Here is a 12,384-nt window from a genome sequence, read left to right on the forward strand (position 1 = left end):
CCCGGAGGGGTCGCACCCCACGTTCTGCCCACAGAGAAGGAGTTCCGCGACGCCCCCACGGGCGCTTCCGACCGTGTCCCTCTGAGGCCCCGCCCCGCGCGGAGCGGCGTTCGCGGCGCGGCCCCTTTAAGAGGAAGAAGCGCAGCGCGGGGCGCGGCCCCTTTAAGAGGAAGTAGCGCCGGCGGAGCGCCGCGGAGGGGGAGGGGCGCGGGGCACTGCGGCCGCACGAGGGGCAGAAGCGCCGGGTGAGGGCGGGGGGTCCCGGGGGGGGGAACGGGGATGGGGGGGAAACAGAGCGGAGGGGCTCTGTGGGTCCGGAGGTGGAGCGGCTCTGGGCGTTACGTGCGGTGTAAATGCCGTTATGGGGTGGGGGGGCAGAGCGGTGGGGGGGGGAGGATTATGGGGCTCCCCCGGGTGCGTCGCGGCCGTTTGTGAAGCGCTCCCGGTGCTGCGGAGGTGAGAGCCCCTGCTCACAGCGATCGGAACCGGAGCGGCCGCACTTCCCCATCCCCTCCCCCCCACCCGCGCCCCTTTCTCCCCCCGCTCTGTGTGAGCCCCGTCCCGCTTCCCCCCCCCCCCCCCCCCCCCCCTATCCCGCATCGTTCACATTCGCTCTCCGCCTCAGTCACGCACCGGAGCGGAGGAGAAGCGTTTCCCCGCGGGCGGCGACGGCGCTTCGGTCGGGGGACGACGGACTGCGGGACGGCGGCTGAGAGCGGGAGGAGGAAGAGGAGGAGGACCTTCATCCTCGGAGCTGCGCTTTCTCGTGAGCCGGGCGAGTACCGGCACTGCTGGTGGGGGGCGGGGAGGGTCCGCGTCGGCTCTTTGACCGCCGCAGGGCTGAGGTTCCGGGCGATGCGTTTTTGGCAGGGCTCTTTGTGTCGGCCCCGCGGTGTAACGCTGTCACGCGGCCCCGCGGGGCGGCCGTGTCCGTGGGCTCCCGGTGTCGAAGCGGTGCATCGCGGAGGGGACGGGGCCGCGCTCGTCCTCACTTCGCTGCTCGCGCTGCGTTGCAGGCCGGGAGCGGATGAGCAGCGGCAGCAGGAGGAGGAGGAGGAGGAGGAAGGCTCCGTGACGGCCGCGATGTCGCACGCTCTGAAGCAGGTGTTCAATAAGGACAAAACCTTCCGGCCCAAGCGCAAGTTCGAGCCGGGCACGCAGCGCTTCGAGCTGCACAAGAAGGCGCAGGCGTCGCTCAACGCCGGCCTGGACCTGAAGGTGGCCGTGCAGCTGCCGCCGGGCGAGGAGCAGAACGACTGGGTGGCCGTGCACGTGGTGGACTTCTTCAACCGCATCAACCTCATCTACGGCACCATCAGCGATTACTGCACCGAGCAGTCGTGCCCCGTCATGTCGGGCGGCCCCAGGTACGAGTACCGCTGGCAGGACGAGCACCGCTACCGCAGACCCACGGCGCTGTCCGCCCCGCAGTACATGAACCTGCTGATGGATTGGATCGAGGTGCAGATCAACAACGAGGACATCTTCCCCACCAACGTGGGTGAGTGCGGGGCCGTCGCTTCGGGCTCTCTGCGCGCCCTGGGGGGTGGGGGGTGGGGGGAGGGGGGGAGGGGTCGTTGGCACGCGGGGCTGCCCCGCAGGTACCCCCTTCCCCAGGAACTTCCTCCCGGTGGTGAAGAAGATCCTCTCGCGGCTCTTCCGCGTCTTTCGTCCACGTCTACATCCACCACTTCGACCGGATCACGCAGATGGGGTCGGGGAGGCGCACGTCAACACGTGCTACAAGCACTTCTACTACTTCGTCAAGGAGTTCAACCTCATCGACACCAAGGAGCTGGAGCCGCTGGTGGGCGCACGCTGTGGGGGAGGGGGGCGGCGTTAGGGGAGAAAGCGGTGGTTCTGTGGGGTTGGTTGGGGGGGGGGGAGGGGGTCCTGAGCACACTGGGGGATAAGGATGTGGTGTTACGGGGTCGTGGTGGTTCTGTGGGGTGTCCCTGTCCCGTTGTGGGGACTGGGATGTGGCATAAAGGGGTGGCGGTGGGGGTCTTGGGGGAGTGCTGCCCCACTGGGGACGGGGGTTGGCATTAAAGGGTGGCAGCGGTGGTTCTGTGGGGTTGGTTGGGGGGGGGGGTCCTGCCCCAGGATGTGGCATAAAGGGGTAGTGGTGGTGGTCTTAGGGGAGTCCTGTCCCATTGCGGGGGACTGGAATGTGGCGTTAAGGGGTGGCAGTGGTGGTCTGGGGGTGGGGGTCCTGGTACACTGAGGGAGTTTGGGCTGGCATTAAAGGGCAGTGGGTTCTGGGGCTGTGCTGCCTCACTGGGAAGGAGGGGGTGGCATTAAGGGGCAGTGGTGTTCTGTGGGTTGGTTGTGGGGGCTCCTGCCCCTTCGGGGAGCAGAGATGTGGCATTAAGGGGCAGTGGTGGTTCTGTGGGGTTGGTTGTGGGATGTCCTCTCCCTTAATGTGGCATTAAGGGGGTGGCAGTGGGTGGTTCTGGAGGGTTGGCTGTGAGGGTGTCCTGCCCCAAACTGGGGAGGAAGGGGTGGCATTAAGGAGTAGTGGTGGTTCTGTGGGGTTGCTTGGTGGGGGTCCTGCCTCACTGGGGAGCAGGGATGTGGCATTAAGGGCTAGTGGTGGTCCTGGGGGAGTCCTGCCCACTGGGGATGGGGGACAGGTGGCAGTGGGGTTCCTGTGCACTTTGCCATGAGCAATGGAAGCAATGGGGGGGCTGCGGGGGGGGGTGGGAACGGGGTGCTGTGTTTCTGTACCTGCCCCTGACAGCTCCTCGTCCCGTTGGCAGAAGGAGATGACAGCCCAGATGTGCCACTGAGCGGCCCCGCTGCGCCGGACACCTTTCCCTTACGGAACACGGATCTCTATTTTTCAACGCGTTTCGATGCAATCGCTGCGATGCGGCAGGAGTATTTTTGTAAGAGATGTCTCAGATCAGCCAGGGGGGGTTGGTTTGGGTTTTTTTTTTTTCCGATAGCCGTTCCTCCTATTAAAGAAAAAAGAAAACGTGTGCAGGCTGCCGGGCCCAGCTGTGCGCGCAGCTGCGTGCCGTGGGCTCGGGGCGTCGTGCTCTGTGCTGCGGGTGTGTGCGTGGGGAGCTCTGTTGCAGCACTGGGGGCTCTGCCAGCAAAGCCCAACGTGGGGAGCGGCGCTCTCTGCGCAGCTCCCAGCTCTGCTCCTGCGTGTGTGCACACGCGTGTGCGCCGTGGTTGTGCAGGGAGCAAGCTGAGCCTGCACTGCGCGGGGCGTGGAGTGGGCACGGGATGCGTGCAAGCGAGCGAGCGTGCAAGGCGTGTGAAGGGATCGTGTGAGCGTGAGGGGGAACGCGCAGAGCACGTGCAAGGAGCACGCGTGCAGAGTGCAGGGCACCGTGGGAAGAGCATGCGATGAACACGCAGAGCACACGCAAAGAACGTGGAGCACGCCGAGTACATGTAAGGAGCACGCTGAGTACATGTAAGGGGCACGCCGAGGTACATGTTAGGAGCACGCCGAGTACATGTAAGGAGCACGCGGAGTACATGTTAGGAGCACGCCGAGTACATGTAAGGGGCACGCCGAGTACATGTAAGGGGCACGCCGAGTACGTGTAAGGGGCACGCCGAGTACGTGTAAGGGGCACGCCAAGTACGTGTAAGGGGCACGCTGAGTACATGTAAGGGGCACGCCGAGTACATGTTAGGAGCACGCCGAGTACATGTAAGGAGCACGCCGAGTACATGTAAGGAGCACGCCGAGTACATGTAAGGGGCACGCCGAAGTACATGTAAGGAGCACGCCGAGTACATGTAAGGGGCACGCCGAGTACATGTAAGGGGCACGCCGAGTACATGTAAGGGAGCACGCTGAGTACATGTAAGGGGCACGCCGAGTACATGTAAGGGGCACGCCGAGTACATGTAAGGGGCACGCCATGTGAGCACACAGAGCACACACGGGACATGCAAAGTGCATCCAGCGGGCGCAGCACGCGATGCTGCGCTGAGCACGGCCCCACTCGTGACATGAATGTGGCTGCAGCCCGGGGGGGCCGTGGGGGGGGGGGCGTGTCCCTGCGAGCACGGGGTACAGAGGGGTACGGCCCCCGTGAATACCGTGGAGGGGGGGGAGGGGAAGAAGGGGAGGGAGGGGGGGGGGGCGGGACACGGGGGTGTTCTGGGGGGGGAGGGGCAGGCGGCGGAGCGCTGCGTGCCCCCATTGGCGGCCATTGGCGGCGCTGCGCCGCGGGGGGGGGGCGGCGGGGGCTGTTTTGGTGCTCGGCCGCAGCGCGGGGCGGGGCGGGGCGGGGCTATAAGTGCGGGGGGGGGCGGGTGCCGGGATCCCCCCACCCCCCCCGCGGCGGAGCGGGAGCGGTGCGGAGCGGCGGCGGTGGCGGTGCGGTCCCAGCGGCGGCGGTGAGCGGGGCGGGGGGGGGCGCGGAGGGCTCTGTGTGGGGGTACAGACCTCTGATTCCCCCCCCCCACCCCATTCCCTTTCCCCGCAGGTCTCGGCCACCCCCCGGCTCTGCCCCTCCCCCTCCGCCCCCCCTTTCCCCGTTTTTATTTACCCCCTTCCCCTGATTTTATTACCCCCCCCCCCGTTTTCGTGTCCTCTTTCTCTCTCCCCACCTTCCGTTCCCCCCCACCCCCCCCCGTCAGCAAAATGGTGCAGAAGAAATCGGAGCTCGCGGGGTTCCACCGCTCGTTCACGGTACGGGGGGTGGGGGGGCCGGGCCCAGCGCTGCAGCACCGCCGGCGGGGACGGGGGGGGCACTGCGGGGGGGGGCTCCGCGCTATGGATTTGGGGTGTGATGGGGGGGACGCTGTGGGGGGAGGGGGGGTTATCCCCTACGGAGTGCGGCTTTGTGGGGAGGAGGAGGGGGGGGAGGTGTTCCTGAACCAGCCCCCCCCCCAACCGTAGTGGTGCAGTGCTCCTTCTGCCCCTCTCCCGCACTGGGGGGGTCGGGCCCTGTTGGGTTTGATGTTGGGGGGGGGAGGTGGTTGGGGTTGTGGGGCTGCGTGCCCTGTGCCATACCCCAGGGTTTCGAGGGGGGGGGGGGTTGGGGGGGAGGGTGCGATGCTCTGTCGTCGTCGTCCCCACTTCGCTGCGGGGGGAGGGGATTTTGGGGGGGAACCCTGGCAGTCCCCATCCCGTGTGAGCAGACCCTCCTCACCCATGGATTGGGGCTTTTTCACTTCTATGGGGCAGCAGCAGCCGTATCCCCGCGGTGTGGGGTAAAAGGGGGTTGGGGGGGGGAGGGGGCAATATCCATTCCTACACCCCACACTGTGCCCCCGCCCCCCCAACCCCCCCCTCCCAGGGCCAGAACCCCTTCGAGCTGTCGTTCGAGCAGCCCCCCCGCCTGCAGCCCGAATTTGACTTTGACTGCCCACCCCGTCCCGGTAAGCATCGCCCTACAGCAGTGGGGTGGTTGGGGTGGGGGGGCACGTGTCCCTGTAGGGCTGACCCGACCCCCCCCCCGACCCCCCCTCCCCAGACATGCCCTCCAGCCAACCCATCGACATCCCCGACGCCAAGAAGCGCCCCAAGAAGAAGAAGCGCTGCAGAGCCACCGACAGCTTCTCGGGGCGCTTTGAAGGTGAGCGGGGGGGGGTGTGGGGTCAGGGCCTATAGGGACGGGCCCTACGGGTGACCCCATTACCACTGGGTCCCCCCCTACCCCCCCCCCAGATGTGTACCAGCTGCAGGAGGAGGTGTTGGGGGAAGGGGCCCACGCCCGAGTGCAGTCCTGCGTCAATCTCATCACCAACAAGGAGTACGCCGTCAAGGTGCGTGCCCTGACCCCATTACTGCCCCACAACCCCATTACTGCCCCACAACCCCGCAGCCACCCCACGGCCACGCTGGGAAATGAGGGCGGAGGGGGTGAGTGAGTGCTTGGGACGCGCAGGGTGTGGGACTGCCTGCATCTCCACCCCATAGGACAGGGCCTGTGGTGTGTGCACAGCCTGTGGGGGCAGGGCTGTGGGGTTTGGGGTCTGTGTGGCCCCGATGGGGCAGGGCTGTGGGGTTTGTCTGACTCCTATGGGAAAGGGCTTTGGAGTTCATGGGGAGTGTGCCCCCCCCCTCCCCGTGGGGCAGTGCATATGGGGACGTGGGGACAGAGAGGCCATGTGGGATCCCCCACTGACTTTTGGGGTGGGAGCAGAATGTGGTGGTGAATGGCATCCCCCCCCCTTCCCCCCACCATGACAGCCCACAGGTCAGAGCAGTGTGGTTGGGCACGGGGGGGGTACATTTTCCCATCCTGCCCCCCGTGCCCCCCACTGACCCCCCCCCCCCGTGCTGCAGATCATCGAGAAGCGCCGTGGGCACATCCGCAGCCGCGTGTTCCGGGAGGTGGAGATGCTCTACCAGTGCCAGGGCCATAGGTACGGGGGGGGTGGGGGGGCACCCCCACCGACCCCCCACCCCGGGAATGTGGCCCCACACCCTCTGGTAGCTTTGGGGTGGGGAGTTCTTTACTGTTTGGTTTGGTTAGTCCCATCCCATGGGGGGGGGGGGGGGGGGAGTCTTGTGGTTCTGTCTCATTTGGGGGTCGGTGCTGATTGGGGGGGGGCACATTTTTTTGGTTGAGGAACACATCGAGGGCCCCAGGTCCCCCTGAAGCTTTGGGGGGCAGAGGTTGTGGGGGAGGGGTGGGGTCTGCGGTTGTATAGGTTCGATCTGTCCTGGGGTTGGGGGGGTCCCATCCCATCCCATCCCATGGGGGGGGGGGGTCCCCACGTTTTGCGGTGCCCCCACCTTAGGAACGTGCTGGAGCTGATCGAGTTCTCGAGGAGGAGGAGCGCTTCTACCTGGTGTTCGAGAAGATGCGGGGTGGTAAGTGCGGGGTTGGGGGGGGGGGGGATCCTATATAGGCTGCTAGCTCGGCCCCTCCCCCGACTTGCACCGAGTCTGACCCCCCCCCCCCCTCCCACCCCACAGGTTCCATCCTGACCCACATCCACCGGCGGCGCCACTTCAATGAGCTGGAGGCCAGCGTGGTGGTGCGGGACATCGCGCGCGCCCTGCACTTCCTGCACAACAAGGGTGGGTGGGGGGCACCGCCCTGCGCGGGTGTGGGTCCCCCCCCGGGGGAGGTGAACCCGTTCCTGGGCTGGGAGGAGCCCCGTGGTACAGGGGGGGGCACACTCAGCCCTTCCCTGCGTTGGGGTCAGGGTGGTGGCACTATATGAGAGCTCCTCTGTTTGCACCCCCCCCTTCCCCCCCCCATAGGAATAGCGCACAGGGATCTGAAGCAGAGAACATCCTGTGCGAGAGCCCGGACCAGGTGAGTGGAGGGGGAGGGGGCTGATTTGGGGGGGGCAGGGTGCCGTGGGGGTCATCCAGCCCCACACATCTGTGCCCCCACCCCACAAAGGTGTCCCCAGTGAAGATCTGTGACTTCGACCTGGGCAGCGGCATCAAACTGAACGGGGACTGCTCCCCCATCTCCACCCCAGAGCTGCTCACACCCGGTACGGCCCCCCCACCCCATAACCCCCCCACCACATCCCCTTATTTCATGACACTCTTCCCACCTCCACCCCGTTTCTTCCCTAAAAGTCTCATGGGGCAGGGGGGGTTCACAGGGAGCCCTCACCCCTACAACACTGCTGCTCCCCCCCCCCCGGGTGAGGGATGCCCTTATCACTGTGGGGCCCATTGGGGTTTTTGGACCGGGTGGGGGGGGGGGCTGAGCTACAACAGCAGTCTGGGGGCGGGGGGGCACGCAGAACCCCCAGCCCCTCTATCCTGTGCCCCATCTCTGCATCCTCCTGTTCTGCTTGTGTCACGAGTTCCCCATGTCAGCCCCGCTGGGGGGCTGTGTGCCCCTTCACACCTCAGCCCCCGGTCCCTATAGGGTTAAGGGCTCACCCTGTGCCGGGGGGGGGGGGGCACTGGGGGGGGCGGTGCCGCTCCATTATCTGCTGCTGCAGCTTTTCCTCTGCCCTCGTCACCGGGTCATGTGCGCTGAAAGGCCCAGAGCGTGGGGGCGGGGCTCTGTGGGGTCGGGCGGGGCTCTGTGGGGGTCGGGGCGGGCTCTGTGGGGTCGGGCGGGCTCTGTGGGGTCGGGGCGGGCTCTGTGGGGTCGGGGCGGGCTCTGTGGGGTCGGGGCGTCCCCATTGCCGTCAGCGCTCACTGCTGCGGGGGAGGGGGCTGGGGAAACGGGTGTTGGAGGAGGGGAGCTTTGGGGGTCACACCCCCTTTGAAAAGGGGCGTAGCTGCTGGAATCCCCCATGTGGTGTCTGGGGGGGGGGGGGGACACCCCAAGTAAGGGGGTCTGTGTCCCAGTGTTCCACATTGGGGTGATGGTGGGGAATGGGGTTTGGGGGGCCCCATCCCAGTGCTCACTGTAGGGGAACCCGTTGGGGATGGGGCTTGAGGTGGGGTCCCCCCCACATCAGGGGTTTGGGGATCCATCCCGATGCTCTCCATAGGGGAGCCTGTTGGGGTGATGCTGGGAAATGGGATTCCCCAAACCAGGGGACGTAATGACCCCATCCCAGTGCTCTCTGTGGGGGAACCTAATGGGGGCGGTGCTGGGCAGCAGGGTTCCCCAGACTGAGGGGATTTGGGGGATCTCATCCTGCAGCTCTCTGCAGGGGAACCCGTAACCTGAGTTACCTGCGGGTCTGAGGACCCCCTCCCACTGCCCACCACAGGGGGGGGGACCCACTGGGGACGGTGCTGGGAAGCTGCCCTGGGCTGGGGGGACGTGGGGATCCCAGGAGCTGTGTCCCAGCGGCCGCCCCCACCCCTGCAGTGTGGCTCTGCAGAGTACATGGCCCCGGAGGTGGTGGAGGCCTTCAGCGAGGAGGCGTCCATATACGACAAGCGCTGCGACCTGTGGAGCCTGGGGGTGATCCTGTACATCATGCTCAGTGGGTACCCCCCCTTCGTGGGACACTGCGGCTCTGACTGCGGCTGGGACCGGGGCGAGGCGTGCCCCACGTGCCAGGTGTGTGGGGTGCCCACCCCTCAGCCCTTCGTTTCCCCTTTCTCCCCCCACACTCAGCCCTCAGCCCCTCATTTTCCCTTCCCACCCCCACCAGAACATGCTGTTTGAGAGCATCCAGGAGGGCAAATACGAGTTCCCTGACAAGGACTGGGCGCACATCTCCTTTGGGGCCAAAGACCTCATCTCGAAGCTGCTGCTGCGGGATGCCAAGAAGCGGCTCAGCGCCGCCCAGGTCCTGGAGCACCCCTGGGTGCAGGGGGTGAGTGCTGTGCCCCCCCAGCCCCGGTGTGACACCCCCGAAGAGCAGTGGGGTGCCTGTCTCTGAGCAGCTCTGTCTTGTTGCAGTGCGCCCCAGATAACACCCTGCCGACCCCCATCATCCTGCAGAGGTGAGTGCTGGGGGGGCGGGGGGGATCCCCACCATAGGGATGCAGGTGGAAACCCATTTAGTTCCAGGCTTCTAACTGGCATCTGTGGGGTGGGTTGGGGCCAAACTGGGGCTATGGGGTTGGGGTGGCTGTTAGGACACAGCTCCTGGGGGCAGCACCTGGATGGGCTGCCCTATGGGATCCCCAGATCCCCTCATCTGGGGCAGTTCCCAGCACCATCCCCCGTGGGTTCGCTGTGGTGGGCACTGGGAGGGGGTCCTCAAATCTGCAGGTCCCCATTTCAGTGTTACCCCAATGGGTTCCCCTACAGTGAGTACCAGGATGGACCTCCCCCCCAAAACCCTCTGATTAGGGGGAGCCAGCTTCCTAGCACTGCCCTCATTAGGTTCCCCTACAGAGAGTGCTAAGATGGGCTCATTAAATTCTCTGATTTAGGGGACCCCACTTCCCGACATCACCCCAATGGGTCCCCCTACAGGGGAACACTGGGACGGGGTCCCCAAACCCCTGATCTGTGGGTCCCAGTTTCACGGCATCTCCTCAATCACCCTATGGTGAGCTCGGGGAGGTGGACCCCATTTCCCAACATCACCCCAATGGGTCCCCCCTATGGGGGAGCACTGGGATGGGGTCCCCAAACCCCTGTTCTATAGCTCTCCATTATATAGCATCACCTCAGCTGGTCCCCCTGTGGTGACAACTGGGATGTGGACCCCCTGATTAGGGGGACTCCGCTTCCCAGCACCACCCCCCCAACGGCCCATCTATGGCTCACACCATAGGCCCCAGGTTTGGCCCCAGCCAGCCCCACAGACCCACTGAGGGTGGGGCTCCCACTGGTGCATTGACTGAGACCAGAGCTCACACTCATTGTTTGAAACCATGACCCACAGGATCCCGAACGTGCCACTGTGGGGTTGCAGTACATGATTTGGGCCCGAACCCCATTTTCAGCGCCATCCCCGCGCGCGTGGGGCCGGGTACCCCCAAACACGCTCTCAGCCCCCCCCTCCATCCTCACCCCACAGGAACAGCAGTGCCAAAGAACTCACGTCCTTCGCCGCAGAGGCCATGGCCGTCAACCGGCAGCTGACACAGCGCGACGAGGACGAGGAGGAGGAGGAGGAAGAGCGCCCCATCATCATCAAAGCCGCCTCCAGGGCCGTGCAGCTCTCGCCGCCCTCCGAGTCCCAGCTGGCGCAGCGGCGGCAGAGGAGCAGCGCGGCCAAAGCTGTGGCCGCAGGGCAGCACCTGGTGACCCCGCTGGTCCTGGTGGCCGACCAGGCCTGAGCCCCGCGGCGCTCCCCTTCCCCCCGACCCCTTTTCCTCTTCAGTTGTTCCCTTTTTTTTGTTGGTGGGTTTTTTTTCTTTTTTTTTTTTTTTTTCTTTTTCCCACCCCCCCAAACCTGCCCTCCTCCCCCCCCCCCCCCATGTGCTGGCTGCCGACAAGGTTGGCTGCTCCCTGAGGTTTTGTGGATCTGGTGGGGTTTGGGGGTTTAGGGAAGATCCTACTATTTTTTTTTTTAAGGTATTAAGTCACATGTGGGGTCGCTCCTCCTCCCCCCCCCACACACACCCCAGGCATACCCACAGACACAGACACTCAGATTTAGCTCCCTGAATAGTGGTTGGTTTCTCCTACTGTCCCCCCCCCCCCCCCCTCCATGCACCCCCAGGCACCAAAGGACTCTGTGCCGTGGCCGCTCTCAGCTCATCTCATACTGTGAACAAAAGACCCTCAGCAGCAGCGCTGTCACCTCGGCTCCACAGGGAGCTGGGGTTCCCCCAAATGCTGGGGAGGGGGGGGGGGGGGGGGGCATCCCAGGGATGGTGCTGTGGTGTGGGAGCGCACCCCGACCCCAGTGCTCACCCACCCACTGCCCCAACCCCAGCTCAGTGCCCACCCTGGCCGCCAGCCTCCAGAATAAGCTATTCACCCCCTTTTATCCTTTTTAATTGTTAAATGATTAGTGTTGGTTTTAACCTGCTCTAGCTGTGCTTCTCTGCAGGGCACGGAGAAACGTCTTCCGTTCCGCCCTCACTCCAGCAAGTGGCTCCCAGGGTAAGGTCAGAGCGGGGGCAGGGGTCCCAGGGCTGTGCTCCTGTGCTGGGGAGGGGCCGTGCACCCCAGGTTCCAGAGCAGCTGAGGCAAACAGGGAAAAATATCTTTAGGAATAAAGGGGTGCACCATCGAACCCTCCCTGGTAGGGCAGCGTGGCCCTGCTGTGGCTTCGGGCTGGCCCCGAGGCTGGGTGGTGGAGGGGGGGTCCCAGCTGGGGGCAGCAGGAGGGGGTTGGGGTGCAGGGCAGCAAATGGGAGCAGGTGGAATGCAGCGGGGTCGGAGCTGTGGCCATCTCCATGTCCTGCTCAGAGCAGGAAGTCCCATTATTCTGCATTCTCTATGCTTGGAGCTTTGTATGTTTTCGGGTTGTTGGTTGGTTGTTTTTTTTTTTTGGGGGGGGGGTGGGAAGCAAAAAGCAACCGTGCCCCATGGTGTGCACAGTGGGAGCGGACAGACATCCCCGGGGTCACCAGAAAGAAAAGTTCTTTCTGTTTTCAGACTGCTGACAGCAATACTATGCAATACGTGTGGGGTTGTTTTGGGGCCGGGGGGGGGGTTTCCTCCAGGCATAGGGCCGCCCTCCCTGCCCCACTGCTTTGGGGTTGGGGATGGTGATGTCCCAGAGCCCCCAGTCCGCCCTCCCCCTGCACGGGAAACCCCCCCACACCCAGAGGAAAAGCAAAAACAAAATCCATCTTGGTTGTATGCTGTGACTTGGATCGCTTACTTTGTGCTCTCTGTGGACGATTCCTCGTTGTCTTATATTAAGAACTGCTCGGAGGACACGTGGCACAACGCCTCGGGCTGGGGTCCTCGGGGTCTGGGGTGGGGGCAGCACGGGGCCGGGCTGTGGGTTCAGGCTGTCCCCCACCCCTCGGGGTTTGGCTCTGTGGCACCCACGGGTGCTCCCCAAAGCTTTTTACCCTCTCCTGCAAAGCCCCACAGAGCACCTGTCCCAGAAACCAGATATCACATTTGTTTTAAAGCTGGAAACTTTAAGCATTTTGCCCCCCCCCCC

General features: G+C 64.9%; 2 protein-coding genes and 1 long non-coding RNA gene across 3 annotated transcripts in view; all 3 read left to right on the forward strand.

Moving 5' to 3' along the window:
- The window catches only part of LOC136054650 (uncharacterized), a 32,980-nt gene extending 28,453 nt beyond the window's left edge, over positions 1-4,527 (forward strand). The window contains exons 2-3 of the long non-coding RNA XR_010622758.1: positions 4,322-4,365; positions 4,455-4,527. This is a non-coding gene — a long non-coding RNA (uncharacterized LOC136054650). The remainder of the gene's footprint in view (positions 1-4,321; positions 4,366-4,454) is intronic.
- Positions 615-2,789, forward strand: MOB3A (MOB kinase activator 3A). The gene is given in 6 exon segments (XM_065745959.1): positions 615-775; positions 1,017-1,501; positions 1,602-1,666; positions 1,668-1,718; positions 1,721-1,807; positions 2,760-2,789. Coding segments are annotated over 5 exon segments (651 nt in total). The 5' UTR covers positions 615-775; positions 1,017-1,083.
- A 73-nt stretch (positions 4,528-4,600) lies between the features above and the next one.
- MKNK2 (MAPK interacting serine/threonine kinase 2) lies at positions 4,601-10,700 on the forward strand. The gene is given in 15 exon segments (XM_065745969.1): positions 4,601-4,660; positions 5,271-5,352; positions 5,448-5,549; positions 5,642-5,739; positions 6,263-6,342; positions 6,721-6,743; positions 6,746-6,793; positions 6,899-7,003; positions 7,190-7,210; positions 7,213-7,244; positions 7,335-7,436; positions 8,721-8,915; positions 9,010-9,174; positions 9,261-9,304; positions 10,333-10,700. Coding segments are annotated over 15 exon segments (1,407 nt in total). The 5' UTR covers positions 4,601-4,612; the 3' UTR covers positions 10,595-10,700.
- The last annotated feature ends 1,684 nt before the right edge of the window (positions 10,701-12,384 follow it).

This window comes from Cyrtonyx montezumae, unplaced genomic scaffold, assembly GCF_038088225.1.
Source record: "Cyrtonyx montezumae isolate F1298 unplaced genomic scaffold, pur_monq_1.0 scaffold_39, whole genome shotgun sequence".
Lineage (NCBI taxonomy): Eukaryota > Metazoa > Chordata > Aves > Galliformes > Odontophoridae > Cyrtonyx > Cyrtonyx montezumae.